General features: G+C 38.3%; 1 protein-coding gene across 5 annotated transcripts; it reads right to left on the bottom strand.

The window, feature by feature from the left end:
- Positions 1-2,716: 2,716 nt before the first annotated feature.
- Positions 2,717-17,222, bottom strand: GHITM (growth hormone inducible transmembrane protein). 5 transcript variants are annotated; one of them, XM_020280769.2, is made up of 9 exons: positions 17,118-17,222; positions 14,740-14,904; positions 13,191-13,290; positions 11,866-11,977; positions 11,299-11,440; positions 7,140-7,248; positions 5,708-5,896; positions 5,080-5,251; positions 2,717-3,013 (listed from the first exon to the last, which is right to left on the bottom strand). In XM_020280769.2, exons 2-9 carry the CDS (start codon positions 14,866-14,868, stop codon positions 2,929-2,931), a joined length of 1,038 nt encoding a protein of 345 aa, XP_020136358.1. In that variant the 5' UTR covers positions 14,869-14,904; positions 17,118-17,222; the 3' UTR covers positions 2,717-2,928. The 5 variants fall into 5 exon arrangements, with proteins under 5 accessions (XP_020136358.1, XP_020136356.1, XP_020136355.1 ...); XM_020280767.2 differs by lacking the exon at positions 17,118-17,222 and adding an exon at positions 16,986-17,111; XM_020280766.2 differs by lacking the exon at positions 17,118-17,222 and adding an exon at positions 17,024-17,111.
- Positions 17,223-18,523: the final 1,301 nt, after the last annotated feature.

Below are 18,523 nucleotides of genomic sequence, written 5' to 3'. Positions count from 1 at the left end.
AACTTAAAGGGAAACTTGACTGTTTCTTCCCAGGTTCTAACACTTTAGGCACAACACACATACCTGCAGTGAGTGGGAAATCTGGCTTCAAAGGAATTTCCATTTCTTTCTCCACCTTCCCCATGTATGAAATGCGCCCAACTACCTTTTTCTATGTGCCTTACCTGCTATATTCACTCTTGAAAACTTCCTCCTGGGACATCTTATTTGATGCTTTTTTCTTTTGAGAGTCTTTGTCACCCTCTGTAGAGTGCAGTGGTGTCATCATAACTTGCTGCAACCTCAAACTCCTGGGCTCAAGTGACCCTCTTGCCTCAGCTTCCTGAGTTAGCTTAAACTACAGGCATGCACCACCCAACTAATTTTTCTATTTTTAGTAGAGACCCGGTCTTGATCTTGCTAAGGCTGGTTTTGAACTCCTGAGCTCAAGCAATCCTCCTGCCTCAGCCTCCCAAAATGGTAGGATTACAGGCACGAGCCACTTTACCTGGCCCATTCCTGGGACATCTTAGAAACTTAATATTCTGCATTTCAATTTTGTTCACCTGTCTTTGGCACTCATCCACTGAACCACAGTTGTGTTTACATAGGGTTGCTACTTTAGGAGACAATTGCTTTTATTCATTATTGTCGCCCTAGGTCTGGCTAGCATGGTGACTGATACACCATGTTGGCATCCATGTTTTCCAATCAAATGTTCATTAGATACCATTCTAAGCAACATTTTGTTGTGATTATTTTAAACTACATATTTAATACTTCAGATGGCATTAGAGAATGAAAAATAGAGATTTTCCTTTCTTTTTTGCCTAAAGCCCATCAATTTGCAGGTCTTTACTCTTCCTCATGAATGATGTAAAGAACAAAAAGCCCTGAGTTATGTTCACAGGAACCAAGAAACTAGTGATTTTTAAAAATCATTTTAGAACTATTATATAAGTAATCACATTTTGTATATTAACTCATCTTTTACATTTTATTTTACACAGTCTTCATGGTCTTAGGAAAGTCAGAAAAAGCGCTAAAATAAAATTGTCACAAAAATTACAAAAATACTCTTGAATTTCTAGATAAATGTTTGCCTGATACCACTGTTGAAATCGTATCACTTTGTTTTGTGAGTGATAACATCCAAAAAAAAAATGTGTGTGTGTATATATATATATATATATAAACAAACCTTGGGTTCTAAAAGGTGACTAAATAGGCCCCTTAATATTTCACTTCATGATCATATCGATACTCTATACATATGAGCATAGGTTGAGGAAAAGTAGAAGTTTGGCATTTATATTATTAGGAAAAAAAAAAGCATCAGCAGCTAAAACTTACATAATGCTTATTAAGTGACTGAACATATAACTGTAGCCCCATGAGGGAGGTTCTATTATTACCTTTACTTTTGGGCACACAGAAGTTAAGTAACTTGCCCAAGGTCAAAAATAAGAAACAAATGGAAGAGTTGGGATTCAAATACAGGCAGTCTAGCTACTACTATCAGTCTTATCACACTGTACTATACTATACTGGCAAGGCACTAAGTTGCTTTCTTAAATCCCTATTCAAATGGTTTATATATAGTTCAGTTGGAAAAATTAGAACAATCACCATCTGGCTGGAGCCTTTATTATTTCAGAAATAAGCATCCTATGTATTTTGAGATGGTTAATTAGTTATTTCTGGATTATTGTAATAAATGTCAAAAATAGCAATCATCTTAACAATACAGACTTTCCATTCATTACAGACGTCAAAAAATAACTTTTCTGTATCAAAAACTTGTGTCACAAGAAAGTTAAGTAATGGTCTCTGCAGGACAGAAGGAAAATTCTGCTAAGGGAAACTAATGAAGCATTTTCACCATTACCTACCTTTACTGATATACTTTATAAAGACAACTAGTTTTGTTTTACTTTTTAGTGCTTAGTCTGAGAGGGCATACAAGAAATCAACAGTCTTAGGAGAACTGCTTTCATATCCTCAAGTGTAAGCCACAAAGAGGCTTTTCTATAAAGGCTTCAAAGCTTGAAGAGATGAGAAAAGCAAGACTGAATTCAATTAGACATTTCAATAAATATGTAAGAAAACCCCAGCAATCATGAACATATTGTTTGCATGTTTGAAAAGCAATAAATTCATGCTTTGGATATTTTATATTGAGAATAGTTTTAAGGATATTTCATTTCAGAAGATTCAGATGTAAAACTCACACACATATAATTCCACCAGGAATTTTTCCTTCATATGATTAACATTCTGGACTGTCCTAACAATGAGAAGTCAAACATGACCACACCTACTTTTAAAGAGAACACTGAGAAGCAACAGCAAGAAAATGCATCACCTGTGCCTTTGCCTAATGCTCAATAATTCTGCTAAGTTCAGCAGATACATATAAAAACAGCATTTTTTGTCTCCAAATATCCAGTTGTCTGTCACTGGCTCATCACCAATCACCTGAGTGCTAAGTCCTAAGTATTAAAAAAAATAGACTGAAAATGACCCTTTACCTTACCCCTGGTCCCTTTATCAAAATTTTTCATCACTTATGACCTCACATTATTCTACATTCCAAAAAATATACAGGCAGACACAAGTTTGTTACTTTTTACTTAACCTAATGAATTTAAAAATTGATACTTATATTCTCATAGCACAAACCTTAGTTTTCACATTCATTAAGATATTTTAAAATTATTCAAACATGAGAAATGTGTGTGCTTATTAGGAAGAGTACTGCTGAATTTATTCTCCAGAAGAAAAAGCAGACCTGAAGCATTACATTACTGAAACATTTTAAAACATGTTGATATGTTCTTATCTTCTAAGCTTCAACAAAAGCTGCTTGTACAAACTATTTAATGAATATCTGCCCTATTAAACAAGCAAGATATCTGATGTAGGAGAGAAGCCAGGAGCTGAGTCACTTCATTTCTTTCTGTTGCCTCCAGTTGCTAGCATAGTTGCAACTCGCATAAATATATTTAATGTATCCATGTAGATTCCCAGCATCCTAGAAAAAAATATTATGGTCATTATATATGATACAATTCTAATAATGATGATAAACTATTTAACATAGGAAAGGAGAAAAACTAATTCTGATTATTTGTCCTAGCTATATGAAATGGAAATTTAAAATATCTTCAACTGCCAACTAAGAAAGCCCTAGACTAGCAAACAGCCCAGGTTTTCTTTCTGGCAGACTCATCTTTTAAATGTTTAAAGGGCAGTTTTAAAACTCAATATTCTATTTTCTGACACTCTGAGTATAGTAACTTGCAAAGAAAACTGGGTGATAGATAATGAAATACAACAAAACCAAAGAAACACCTTTTATTAAAACTTGCCAGACAGAGTCTGGCATTTTTAAGTATAATATACCTGCTCTGACCACACCCCCCAACCCGAAAACTGCTACAAATCTGTAAGCCTTATAGCAACATTTTTTTTAAAGCCATTACATTAGGTTTTATTTTTAGACAAAGAAAAACAAATTACTTAAAAAAAAGTGACAGACACCATGAAAGTCAAGAAAATTGTTTAAATAAAATAACCTACTTTGGTAGATGTCAAGAAAAGAGAAAAAGCATTATTATATAACACTTGATGGCAACTAAAGTTGAATATCTCCAAAACTGGAATCTATATATTGAAGAGTTTCCAATTTCTAGAAGTATTAAATTGGCTTTTCTGTTAAAAATCTCAAGTAAATTATGTATATTTCCAACAAATACTGACTAATATATACCTTGTCTTCAGTGTTAAAGTATGCAAACTATATGCCATTAAAAAAAATTGACCAATGAGCACATTATTGCATCATGAGACTAGTTAACAAAAATAAGTACTCTAAATTAACTGAATGAATGCTTAAATATTATTCTTAGTCACAATGTAGTCAGTGGTTTTCTCGATACACAGTTTACTAAAGAGAGAGAATAGACCAACCTGCAACAGAAATAAAATAGTAACATTTGACAAAGCCATTATTGGGGGTTCAATTGTGTGTCCACCCCTGCCATCCCTAACTGCCCCCCAAATATGTTGGAACTCCTAAGCCCTGGTACCTGTGAATGTGATCTTATTTGGAAATATAGGCTGGATGTGGTAGCTCACATCTGTAATCCTAACACTCTGGGAGATGGGAGGATTGTCTAAGCCCTGGAGTTCAAGATCAGCCTGAGCAAAATATCAAGACTGCCTCTACAAAAACATTTTTTAAATTAGGTAGGTATGGTGGCACACATTTACAGTCTGAGCTACTTGTGAGGCCAAGGCAGGAGGACTGCTTGAGCCCAGGAGTTTGAGGTTGCAGTGAGCTATGATGACACTGCACTCTGGCCTGGGCAACAGAGTGAGATTCTCTCTCCGAGGGGCGAAGAACAAAGAGAGAGACAAGAAATATAGTCTTTGCAGACATAACTAAGATGTAAGTTAGGATGAGGTTATACTGGAGTTGGGTAAGTCCTTAATTCATTATGACTGGAGGCCCTAGAAAAAAAGGAGAAGACAGTTTGGGTAATATAATGAGATCATGTCTCTACCAAAACTAAAAAAAAAAATTAGCTGGGTGTGGTGGTACATGCCTATAATTCCTGCCTAGAAGCTTGAGGTTGTAGTGAGCTATGATGACGTCACTGCACTCTAGCCCAGGCAATAGAGCCAGACCCTGGCTCTTTAAATAATCATATATTATATTTACATAAATGTGTAAATATAAATAAAAGCAGAAGAGATAGAGACAGACACACAGGGAGAATGTCATGTGAAGATGGAGACAAAGATTGGAGTGATCCGTCTAAAGCCAAGGGATGCCAAGGATTGCCAGCTAAGAGAGAGAGGTATGGAACAGATTCTCTCTCAGAGCCCTCACAAGGCACCATCTCTGCTGATGCTTTCACTTTGGACTTCTGGCCTCCAGAACTGTGAGCGAACAAAGTTCTACTGTTTTAAGCCATCCAGTTTGTAATACTTTGTTACAGTAGCCCTAGGAAACTAAATACGGCTATAAAACAAAATAGGTCAAACTAACACCAACATCCTTATATAAAAGTAACAACATTAAATGTTACTTACGAGTTGATGGGATCATATTTTTGAACTCCATACATTGGTGTTATTTCTGCCCGCCTGATTACTTTCTGGGTATCAGACAGAAGGAACATGCTGAAAAGAACTAATCCACCATACATTGCCACTGAGTATAGAGTGGCACCGGCCACAGTGGTAGGTGGAAGAAACATAGATCCTGAAATCGAAAGGGGGGGAGAATAAAGATTTCTTTTCTTTTTTGAAAAATCACTTTCCTATAACTGGATTTATAACTGACACTACTTAAAAAAATCTCTTCAGTATACTGTGAAGGTAAAAAGACATCTGAGTACGTGTACTGTCTAATCTTATTTACATTAGTTTAAAACCCATGATACACATTACTCTAATGGGCCACTTGCCAACATTTCAGGAAGGCATCAGAACAATTTTCGTGTTCTCCAGACCAACTTTCCCATTTTAGATATATTTGGTAAAACCAATAATAATGATCTACCATGTTGCCAAGATGACATCATGTAATAAAATCCAGTCAAATTAGCAATATACCTTTTAAACTTTTAAAAATGACTCAATGAATTAGAATACCTGAATATTTCGGATTTTAGGACACTATGAACCAAGAACTAAGTGTCAAAGCACAGCAGCTTACCCAGTGAGGACACAAAGACGAGACCCAGGCCCACTCCCAGGGGTGCTCCCATGTTCAGGAACTTCTCACTAGGTGCGCACATGGCCACAGTGGAGAGGCCTCCCACAATGCCGGCTGTATACCACGCGGCTCTGATGAGCAGAGGCCCTCCTAATATTGTCAGAGGAGCCACAACTGCACCCATCACACCTGGAGAAAGAGCAAGCAAGTGCTTTTTAAGTATTTACTAAATAGCAACCAAATGGAAAATGCTACTTCTAAATATGCCAACATGCTGTATCTTATTGTTTAAGCAATATGATTATAAAAAATTTTTCCTTTAGATAATACTACTCCCAAAATTCTACAACAAAATCTGTGGCTACTCAAATTCTATATCACAACATTAATTAACGCTATTCCTAGTCAAACAGTTACAACTCATAAGCACAAACATTAATCTGTATTTTTATCGTCAAATCCCATGTAACCCACTATTTGGATCTTACTACCAGTTTTTACAACATTCATGTAAGAACTGGGATAAAAAGGCTTAGAATGAGTAATTCAAGGTCAAACCTACTGCTGCCAAAAAGGAGTAAGGTAAAAGAAAAAAATGATATGATAATCTTAAAATGTAGGAATTTCTAGGACAGACACTGCTGTTACATTGTGTAACAGGGAACACTATCAGAGTTTATAAAAAGTAATTTTAGTTGTTTATAATTATAAACTCTTCATAAAAATTATAGCCAAAAGGTATCAATAATTTATAACAAAGATAAATGGAATTCCTTAATTAAAAAAAATCTTAGATAAGTCTGTATTTCAGCACTGAGCAGAAATTACTCTTTTCTTAAACATAGTTTACCTTATAGACTAGGCACATACTGATTTTTCAATATTAGTGTATTACTTTTGCAAGAGTAACACTTCTAGATCAAGTAATAAAATATACCATATCTCATGATGATGAATAATTTAAGAATGCTTTTTGTTCTAGTAAAGATACTGTATAAAAAGTTGCTACTACCTATGACATTTCTATTAGGATTTCCAACAGTTTTGCATTTGACAACAAAATTTTTAAAAAAGCTTTCTCTACCCTCAGAGGTTTTTAAACATTTTTCTAAAGATAGGAAATAAAAACTCTCATGTGATGTGTATTAGATCTGAAACCCACCCGCTATTGAAGAAAATACACTAAAGAAAATCTCTGCATACTAGACTGTTAGAGGAGAAAAGTTCAGTATTAAGGACGTCCATGGTCTTAGGATCAGAATCAACTTTTTGGAGTAAAAGTCAGGCAATAATACAACCAATAATGACTGAAGAAAGCTGTGTTTCTAAATATGAGGTTTAATTAAATTATGTATAGGTAATTTACAATTGAAAGCCACCCAAAAGAGGTAGTATTCGAGATTGTTTAATAACAATTTAAAATAGAACATACCAGAATGTAGCAACCAAGCAAGATGCTTTGGGCCTGGGCTCTCTTCATATGGTATTGAATGTACCAGCATTCCGGCTCCAATCATTGCTGCAAAGGTTGCACCAATTGTCTGAAAGACACATATTATTTAGAAAAATTGATCCTTATCTAAAACCAAAGTAGAAACCCACAAGTTTCAAGTACAATTAGTTACTTCTAATAAACCAGGTTTTTAAAAAAGATGAAGGATAATAAACCAAATCCTATATTTTTCTGATACATTAAAGGTGTTGGGTTTATTTTGGAGTATTGGCTAAGTTAGCAAGAGTGCCCCCTACCGCCATATATGAGGTAGTGCAGGTAGCTTCAAGTATGTGACTTGAGATTGGATGGGCACCATCATCTTTTTAATAATTTTACTCTTGTCAGAGGTGAAACAAAAATTCTTTAATGAATCCCAGGATAACTACTCTTAATTAAAAAATATATTTTAGATAGCACAAATGGCACTTTCTTTAAAATCAGTCATGATCTACTAATTAGAATATGTATATAGTACACTGCTTTGAATTTCATATTTGCTAAATAAAAACTTGAAAATAGAAGGTAAATATCATAGCGCACGAAGAGATGAAAACATAAGATTCTACATTTCTAACCTTCAAGGTTTATGGCTGAGTTGGTGCTCATTCCTTTTCTTTACCTATCTTAGATTTCCAATGTTTTAACATTAAAATATTTCGTGTGTAAGCCGGGTGCGGTGGCTCACTCCTGTAATCCTAGCTCTCTGGGACGCTGAGGTGGGTAGATTGCTCGAGGTCAGGAGTTCAAAACAAGCCTGAGCAAGAGCGAGACCCCATCTCTACTATAAATAGAAAGAAATTAATTGGCCAACTGATATATATATAGAAAAAGTTAGCTAGGCATGGTGGCGTATGCCTGTAATCCCAGCTACTCGGGAGACTGAGGCAGGAGGATCGCTTGAGCCCAGGAGTTTGAGGTTGCTGTGAGCTAGGCTGATGCCACGAAACTCCCTCTAGCCTGGACAACAAAGTGAGTCTCTGTCTCAAAAAAAAAAAAAAAATTTTTGTGTGTATGACAAGAAATGTGTATAATGGAAGATAGCGATAAGCAATCTTCAAGAAATTTAAAGCAGAGATTGCAAACCTGGACAGAATCAGGCAGCAGGTATGTTGTTTGTCCAACTATTAAAAAAAAATGGACTGTGGTCAATACTTTTTAGTTGGAAGCCTTTCTCTAGATGTCAATAATTCCCTGTGTGACACGTCAGCCCTCTTTACTCATTTGTATTGTCTGACCCATGGACATCAGAATGTTCAACCTCTAATGTAAAGTACAGTAAAAAGAACGGCTGTGTTTTCTGAGAATGGGAAAACCCTCATACAGAAAAGCATACTAAGTTCCATCTCACCATTTTCCAATGCAGACACAATTACTAAAAATTACTTCACGTTGGCCAGGCGCGGTGGCTCATGCCTGCAATCCTAGCACTCTGGGAGGCCGAGGCAAGCGGATCATTTGAGCTCAGGAGTTCGAGACCAGCCTGAGCAAGAGCGAGACTCTGTCTCTACCAAAAATAGAAAAAAATTAGCCAGGCATGGTGGCACATGCCTGTCGTCCCGGCTACTCAGAGGCTGAAGCAGGAGGATTGCTCGAGCCAGGAGTTTGAGGTTGCTAAGAGCTAGGCTGACGCCACGGCACTCACTCTAGCAGGGGCAACAAAGTGAGACTCTGTCTCAAAAACAACAAAAACAAATAAAAACCCTACTTCACGCATCCTTAGCACAGAATTTTCTGGATATTTACTGGAATTATATTTTTTTATTTTAAAGTTCATCATGATCCACTCTCATATTTTGCCTTTTACTTTTCCACACTCTACCTTCCAGCTGTACTGAACTGGCAGGACAAACATGCCCCAAGGTTTCATGCCTCCTTAACTCTGTCCATTGTGCCTGAGAACACCTCCTTCCTCCCTGACTGACTTACTAAGGAATTGCCTCCATGTCTGATGGCTGCCCAGTAACAGGGTCAGATGTCTCCCCTCTGTTCCAAAGGCACTTGGGACAAACTTTGACATTATCTGTGTATGTGAACGTCTGTCATCCCTAAAAGGCAATGTCTTCATCGCTGTAGCACCCATCTTTGGCTCTTCCGACTATTTTCCTTAAGTATCCCTAACAGTGGATGAGGGTGATCTTTTGCCCAGAGGTGGGTGAAAAGACTGCCCAAGCACAAAACTTCCTTGAAGTCTTATTTTAGGGTCTAAAATTTTATGTACATTTAATTTTTCATAATATTGCTATTTTATTATAAAACTATTGTTTTAAATTATTTACCTTTGATTAAAATTGACATTCCGGTGAGAATGCACCATGCTTATTCTGTATGAATCTCTGGGCTAGAAGATTCATGACAGACACTGGACAACCCTGATCCTAAGACTATCAAAGTGTCCAAATGGCTATGCTACTGTAAATGGTTCTTTTGGAAAGTACAATGTAGTGGAAATATTACGGATTTGCATTCCCTGTGTGGGGAATCAGTACATATTACATAAACTCATCTTTCCTTCCCCTTGAGTCACACACTCACATTGCTCTAGTTCAGGTTCCTCATTTCTGATCTTACAAAGACACAGCTGGTACACCTGTTTCATGCCTTTTCCACGTTTGTTCTTAAAACTCAAATACAAATCACGCTTTCACTGTTCTAATATCTTCAATGGCCCCTGACTGCTTAGGTACTCTCCTTAGCTTGGCAACCAAACATACCCGTGTCATCTTCATACTCCGGACCTCAAACATCTGAATTTCAGTCTAATGGGATTTGTAAGTCACTTTTAAAATTAGGTTTTCCTATCTCTTCTTTGCTCAAGCTGTTTGATAAAACTAGACTGCCTTTGTTTTCTTCTAAAATTAAACAATAGCCTTCAACAACCCTGGTGAAATAAATGTCTCCTTCAAGGAACCTCCCTAATAGTCCAAGACAGAAACTTTCAACTGAATATTGCTTTTTTTTTTTTGAGACAGTCTTGCTCTGTTGCCCAGGCTAGAGTGTCATGGCACCAGCCTTGCTCGCAGCAACCTCAGTCTTCTGGCTCAAGCCAACCTCCTGCTTCAGCCTCCTAAGTAGCTGGGACTACAGGTTAGCACCACTACTCCCAGGTAATTTTTTCTATTTTTAGTCATTCCTGGCTAATTACTTCTATTTTTAGTAAAGATGGGGGTCTCACTCTTTCTCAGGCTGGTCTTGAACTCCTGACCTCAAGAGATCCTTCCTCCTTGGCCTCCCAGAGTGCTAGGATTTCAAGGTGGGTGAGCCACCCGGCCTAGCCTGAACTTTGCACTTTCTACTTCTTATTGCCCATCCTGTATCACTTACTCCAGCTCATCTATTCTACCAGATACAAAGAAAATGGGGCCCATGTCGGAAATCATATTCTGGTATTTACCAAAATAACAATTGCTCAAGAAATACTCAAATGAATATAAAATCTTACAAAAGGTCAAGAAGCTTAGGAATAACAGCAGCAACTCTAGTCTACTCTTAATAGCACAGAATGCTTAGGTGTTTGTGACAGGTATTTCCCTCTGACCTCTAAGAAGATTTTGCATTTGGTTTAGTAAATTGCTACAAAACAGAGGCTGTGTGACATCTGCTGGCAGACAAGAAGGATGTCACTGTAAATCTGATTTTCAACTTCTCTGGTGCTATTAGAATACATATTTGACAAAGAATTAATAGCTGCCTTACCTTAGAATGCACTTCCTAATTTGTCTCAGCTGTACTAATACACGATGAGTATCCCTTATTTAAAATGCATGGGAAGTGTTTCCAATTTCAATTTTTTTTTCCAGATTTGGTGTATTTGCATTACACTTACCTGTTCAGTATCTCTAATCTGAAAATCCAAAATCCAAAATGCTCTAATGAGCATTTCCTTTGAGTGTCATGTCAGTGCTCAAAAAGGTTTAGATTTTGGAGAATTTTTCAGATTTTGAACTAGGAATACTCAACCTGTAATTGATAGATTTGAACAAAAATTTGTTCAATATAGTATTCTTTCCATTTAACACCTCTCTCTCCCAATATAGTTCATCTAATCTTTTGATCTTTAGACAAAAAATAAAAAGGAAAACAATAACAGCTGACTTACCACCCAAGAGCCTCTCGTCATAAAGTTCATGAGAACAGGAGCTCTGCTTACTGCCAAGGCAGACAAAGCTGTTAAACCAATACTTCCTGCTAAGTACATATAGGTAGAATGAATTCTATCCTTCACATACTGAGGCCAAATTCTGTAAGAAATACAACATAGTTAATTTACAGAATTATGGGTTAGCATTCTGGTTGAGTCATTTACCAGCTGGGCAACCTTGGGACAAATAACTTTACTACTCTAAATCTTATTTATCATGGGAATAATTATGCATACTTTCGAATAACTGTAAAGATTAAATGGGATAAAACATGTAAGCACTTGGCACATATAAAATGTAACATATTTTCTCCTTGCTTAAACACATATAACCTTGCTAAAAGATTTTTATTTAGGTTTCAATAAATATATGCCAAGGAAGCAAGAAGAGATTTGTTTTTATTCATGTATATAAACAGATGAAGACTAGACACAAAACATTCTGAAAGGAAATAAAGATAAGGATGAGAAGAAAACTGAACCTTTGTTTTAAAGGCTGGAATTGTTTGGGAACAATTTACTTACACAGCCTTCTCAATAGCTCCAATCTCATTAGACATTCCCAAGCCATAGTAGCACAATGCTCCAAGACCAACAGCTGCCCCTCCAGCAACAAACCATCTTCCCATTTGATCAACTGCAAAATACAGGAGGAAATGTAGGTGAATACTGGCATGTCTTGACTAAATGAATGTGCTGGTGGTAAGGTCTTCACAATATTTATGAGAGGAATCAAATCATATACTCTATTTTTTCAATATGGTCATAATTAGTGCATATGGAGATACAGAAATGGTCTCATAGTTATGGACCCAGTAGAAAAGGACACACTTGAAACACAGGTGTAATAATCAGTATAAAGGCCGGGCACAGTGGCTCACGCCTATAGTCCTAGCACTCTGGGAGGCCCAGGAGGGCGGATGGCTCATGGTCAGGAGTTCAAAACCAGCCTGAGAAAGAGCGAGACCCTGTCTCTACTAAAAATAGAAAGAAATTAATTGGCTAACTAAAAATATATAGAAAAAATTATTCGGGCATGGTGGTGCATGCCTGTAGTCCCAGCTACTTGGGAGGCTGAGGCAGAAGGACTGCTTGAGCCTAGGAGTTTGAGGTTGCTGTGAGTTAGGCTGACGCCACAGCCCTCTAGCCCAGGCAACAGAGTGAGACTCTGTCTCAATAAATAAATAAATAAATAAGTAAAAAAGGAAAAGATCAAACTTGATTAACTTTCAATCTCACTCATTTTGAGGTGGCAGTGTATCTCTATATGTGGAAATATTTCTGTGATGTACATTATTAATAAAAAGTTGAGGTGTGTTCTTACGACATTCTTAGAATGTAAAAAATGAGAAGAAAATGTCAATAGTTACACCACACTGTGTCTAAAGTGGTATTAACAAAGATGATGCTTTACATCAAGTCAAGAAAAGAAAAGAATCAAGGAATAAAACTGTAATCAGTGTTTATGTAGCAGAATCAAGGGAGAGGATGTGTTTGGGTGACTTAATTCTCATCCTGAAACATACACAGACATTAAATGCTTGAATGAAGATTCTACACATTTCAAATGAACTTCAACAAACTATGCCTTTCAGATCAGGGCATATTAACTAACAATCCTTTTCTTTAAAAAAGGGGAAAGTAAAATTTCTAATGGAAGAAATATGACTGGGAACCACTGAATCCAGTCCAAAGTATCAATCTTTTTTTTGGTCATTAGATCCAAGAATGGCTTTCTTCCCAGAAAATGCACAAATACACAAGTTTGCATATATTTTTAGGAGGTTGTTAATGGACCTCTTAAAACATATCCACAGACTCCAAGTTAAAAGCTAAAGACTGCCACCTACTTTTAAATACTTTTTCCATTGATGGTTCCAATGCTGCCTCTTTGAGTTCTTGGCCAGTTTTTCCACGCCGGATCCCAATTCTTGTTTTGGTGGCATATTCCTGACATGCATGCAAAGAAAAACACATAATACCCACACCAAAATGGAATCTTAATAAAATGGAGGATCTCTTTACATTAGAAAACGCTAATGCAAGAAACCTGGTACTTTCTATATATGTAATTTCACTATGAAAATCTGTTAGCCAACCTAAGAAAATAAATGTAGACCTTACTTGTGCTTCATTTTTGAAGTGATTCAGTAATTCATTATACTCTTAACTTTTAAATTTTCAGAATAACTGTTTCTTTTATAAATTATAGATTTTATCTATATACCTAGAATTAGTATATTTTAAACACCAATCAAATGTCAAGATAAGAATCTATTAACATCTTAAGACTCTATTAAATTTTTAAAAATATGTATTCAATAAGCATAGCTGCATTTTGTAATCTGGGAAATGAGCTCAATGGCCTTCCTTAATAATGAAGCCAGAGGGAGGGATGACTATTACCTTTTGTTTTGGCTCTTTTTCAACAGTGGAACAGTTAATTTCACAGAGAAAAAGTTGTTTACTTCTAGCTTTCGTATATTCTCCTTATTTACCTCACACTTTAAAACATGTACTCCTTCTAATTTGAATGCTAGAGGAGAAATCTATTGTAAAAGGAAATGGGTTTTTCTCTAACCTGACAAATTTTAACATTCTCTAAACCAGAGTTGAAATATTACATTGGATGACAGTCTATTGTAAAATTTTAAAAAAAGAGCTGAAATAGCTTTAGTAACTTATTAACAAGCTATTGGCCAACTGGTAATATGTCTGGGTTCTTAAACTTTTGACTATAGGCCCAATAATCTCTTTGTTTTACCATATAACTCTCAATCCCTCACGATATACTCTCTAATTTTCTGAATGAAAAATAAGAGTTTTAAATAAAGGAAAAGTTATCAGAACTCCTTTTCTCTTTCATATATGATAAGGAGGGACCAGAATGATATGAAACTAATGGGAAGTTGAGCACGATGGCTCACACCTGTAATCCCAGCACTCTGGGAGGATCACTTGAGGCCAGGAGGTTGAGACCAACCTGGGCAACAGAGCAAGATCACGTCTCTACAAAAATAAGAAAAATCAGCCAGGCATGGTGGCATACACATGTAGTCCTAGCTACTTGGAAAGCTAAGGCAGGAGGATCACCTGAGACCTGGAGTTCAAAGCTACAGTGAGCTATGACTGTGCCACTAATGTACTCCAGCCTGGGTAACAGAGTGAGACCCTGTCTCAAATAAAAAGAAAAGAAAAGAAAAGAAAAGAAAAGAAAAGAAAAGAAAAGAAAAGAAAAGATAAGATGAAAGAAAGAAAACTATGGGGAGAAAGAGCTGACTGGGAACATTATTAGGACTAAGTGCTGTAGTAAATCACTAGAGCAAGCTTTATACTCTGCCAAAAAATGGTCCCACAGGCACAAATAAAGAAATATAAAAACATTCAGATTATCTTTACCCTGCTGGGTGTTAAGAGCCATTGATTCTTCGTGATGGAATTTTTCACAACAGGGGAGGCCTTGGTGAAAGTTGGGTGGAAAACCCTGGAAGGTAGTGTCCGGAGACACACAAGCCTTGCAGCCAGCATGGTGGTACACCAGGTTTACCAAGCAGATCTGAAATGCTAATTAGAAAGACAGGAAAAATAAATCATTAACCAATTAAAAGGAGGACATAGAGGGGCAAGAGACAAGAAGAAACAAATTATCTTTTAATAGAAAAGATGGAATAAAGTGGTGCTTTTAATTTTCAATAATGTATCCTCTGCTTTCCCCTTATAATTCAAAAAATCCATCCCACAGAACTTAGTTTGGGATGCAGCGCCAAATTAGATTTAAGTCCGACTGCAAAAGTTACATGTAACAGAGTGGATGTTAATAACTAAACAATACAGGGTCTGTGATGGTTTTTACAATTGCAGTTTTGGCTTAAGATTTATACCAGCATTCAATGAGAAAACTTAAAAGACTCTATATAACTTTTGAACAGAGGAAAAATATCATCCAAGTAAGACATGAGTAACTCTTAGCGGTCATACTGCATTACAAGGCTAAAAGACATCAACAGAAGCCAACTACATAAATTTCAGCTAATCACGCTTCCCTTCAAGATGGACAAATATTCAAAGCAAGTTAACCTACTCTATATAGCCTACTATGTCTACATAAAGGACATTCAATCTTTCAAAGTAAACTCAGTTACCAACCAGGTTTCCCTCACATTAGACTCCTTCAATAATGTCCCCCAAAGAAAAGCATGCTAAAAACTGGATTCTCTTGGCTCCAGGGCAGATAATTATACCTGTGGGTGGCCAAACACAAGTCAGCTGAATGTCTTTCTGTAATGCTAAGATGACTGATAGGTGAGAATGAGATGACAAGCATAAGCCAATGTGGGCTACCAACACATCTCTATGTGCTGATTTGTAGTGAATATTTAGGAAAGTAACTCTCCTTCTAGGTCTCATCTTCCCCGTCTGTTAAATAAGAGAACTGGGCTGAAACTGTGTTCAGACTATAGTGCTGACCTTTAAATTACCTGCTTTGAAATTGCCCAGATGCATCTTAAAACATAGACCCCTAGGTTTTACTTTGCTCCTCATGATTCTACCTCTAATAGGTTCAAAAATATGTTTTAACTAGCACTCCAAAAGCTAGGAACTCTTGCTTTAAAACACTCGAGTGTCCTTTCAGCTCTGCCACTGGAACTACCAAGGGTATATAATACTGAGCACCTGTCCTTTAAGAAAACACTGAGCCATGCTGGCACTTTCGTGCCATTACATCATCTTAAACTATAGCTGTCCTATCTTCCTCAGTCCTCAGCCCACTGGAGCCAAGGCGGCTCAGCTCAGAGTGGCCTCCATGTCGCATAACGGCCTATAGTGGGAATCCTGCTTCTGCCACATGTTAGAAGTGACCTTGTGCGGGTGCTGGACCTTTGAGACTCAGGTGCCTTCGCTATGCAACGGAGAAACTCCTATACACTTTCACATAAGCGCTTACGCTTCCGCTGGGAGCAGTGGCTCACGCCTGTAATCCTAGCTCTCTGGGAGGCCGAGGCGGGAGGATTGCTCGAGGAGTTCGAAACCAGCCTGAGCAAGAGCGAGACCCGTCTCTACTATAAATAGAAAGAAATTAATTGGCCAACTAATATATATAGAAAAAAATTAGCCGGGCATGGTGGCGCATGCCTGTAGTCCCAGCTACTCGGGAGGCTGAGGCAGGAGGATTACTTAAGCCCAGGAGTTTGAGGTTGCTGTGAGCTAGGCTGACGCCACGGCATTCACTCTAGCCTGGGCAACAAAGTGAGACTCTGCCTCAAAAAAAAGAGAGCTTACGCTTCAGTGAGCACTGATGTTCGCCCAGCCCCCTCTGGGATGAGAGGCCGGCACAAACCTCCATGTTAACGCACACCACTCCCATGCCCCCACCCGTCTCAGGTGCCTCTTTATCTGCTAGGGCAGCGGCTGCACGGCCCCGCTGCGAGCATGACTCGGCACTTCGCTGCCCAGGGAGAGGAGGCCAAAGAGGGAGAGCCACTACCTGCCTGTCCTGGACCCCTGGGCCGCCGACTCCTCCCCCGGGTCACCCACAAGAGGGTGACCCTGACGCGAAGCCCGACCGTGACGCAGCCAGCAGCGCCGCCGCTTCAGCCCTCCCCAGCCGTCCCCAACGGCCCCATGAGGCCGACCGCCAGGAGTACCGGGGATTCGGGGCTCCTGCCAGCGGGGGAAGCGGTACCTCAGTTCCCAGTCACCGCCACCACGCAGTTCCCCTTCCGGGCCGGGGAAACACACACGCCCCCCACCTCTCCCGCCTCCCGCCCGCTCCTTACTGCTTCTGCGCGTGCAGTCCCTCGGGCTCACTGCGTGACGCAACATCCGAAAGGAGGGAAATAGTATGAGCAGCCAATCACGAGCAGGCCTATGACGGAAGACCGGGCACAGTTGGGGAGGCGGGGTTCCGGGTTGGTGGGGCGGGGCCAGTTGAGAATTGTTTCTGGGAACGTCACAGTCGGCGTCCATATTGGGTGCCTGAAGGGAAGCTGGGTAGGCCATCTTAGTTTTGGGCAGCGGCGCTCTGTTTTGTTTTTGTCTCAACCTTTTCACGCGTAGCAGACACAGAATTATTAAACAATTGAAAGGAGGTAGTGTTAAGAGTTAAAAGTTATTCCGTCGCCCTGCTTTCTTATTGAAGGACTTTTTGCCCCTTCGTAATTTATTGTGAGATAAATATGGTGCCAAGTGTGGCTGTTTCCGACCGGAGCTAACCGGCTTCTTGGGTCTGACGTCAAAGGTTAAATGATGAAATCCCATAAAGTTTTTTTCCCCTTGATTTTGTTTTTTTTCATTTTCATTGCCTTGTGACCTTGTCCGGGCACGTTTTCAAGCTTCACTCTATACCTGTACAATACGGTTGATAACTGGCTCTGCCTCTTACCCACGGTCGTTCCGAGGACTTTTAAGCTGTTTTGGTTGCGAGTAATTAGTTGCCTGAAACGCTAGGTAGACGAGCCAGTTTTTTTTTTTCCTCTCGCTCTATTTCCCTTTTTTTAGTATTTGCCGAAGGTTCATTGCTCAACTTTGTACCAAGCACTGTATTAGGTGTTAGGCATATACACGAATGAATCAAACACATTTGCTACCACTGTTTTGGCAAAACTAAGTGCTTGCTTTACTCTCTTGTGGTGACAGAAAATAGAAAAATGTGTTAGGTTGTAGTGAGTATCATGGAGAAAAAGCTGGGTAAAGCCCTGGAGAGGTGCTATTTTAGACAAGGTGATTAACAGCATGTAAAATCGTGAACCTTTATTATCTCCTAAGCAATTGTTAATTGTGATTTATGGTTCTCTCCTAGCCATGTATATCCTGACAAAGATTTGCCTTTTACGTGGGTAATAAAACAGTTTGGCAGCAACACAGTTCTTATCTATTTGCTCTGAAGATGGCAGAAAAACACTAGAGAAATCTGTCACTTATGATATTGAACAAATCGAGAATGATCAATTTAATCTTACTTTAGATCTTTGCCCAATTTGATTAGCTAGCAAATAGGTTCTCTGTTTTAGCTCCTTTAGTGACTCATAGAGTCTGTTATCAGCAAAGAGAAGGGATTTGCAACACAGTACCTGAATAAAAATTTTGAAGCAATGAACTCAAGATTCCTATTAATTGAAGCTTATTCTCTTTATATTGGAGGAAAAATTTCTGATTTCTTATTTTCCTTTCTTAAATAAGGGAC

Source organism: Microcebus murinus, chromosome 14, assembly GCF_040939455.1.
Source record: "Microcebus murinus isolate Inina chromosome 14, M.murinus_Inina_mat1.0, whole genome shotgun sequence".
NCBI lineage: Eukaryota > Metazoa > Chordata > Mammalia > Primates > Cheirogaleidae > Microcebus > Microcebus murinus.
Note: the sequence above shows the minus strand (reverse complement) of the source record. Positions and strands in the feature narration are given on the sequence as shown.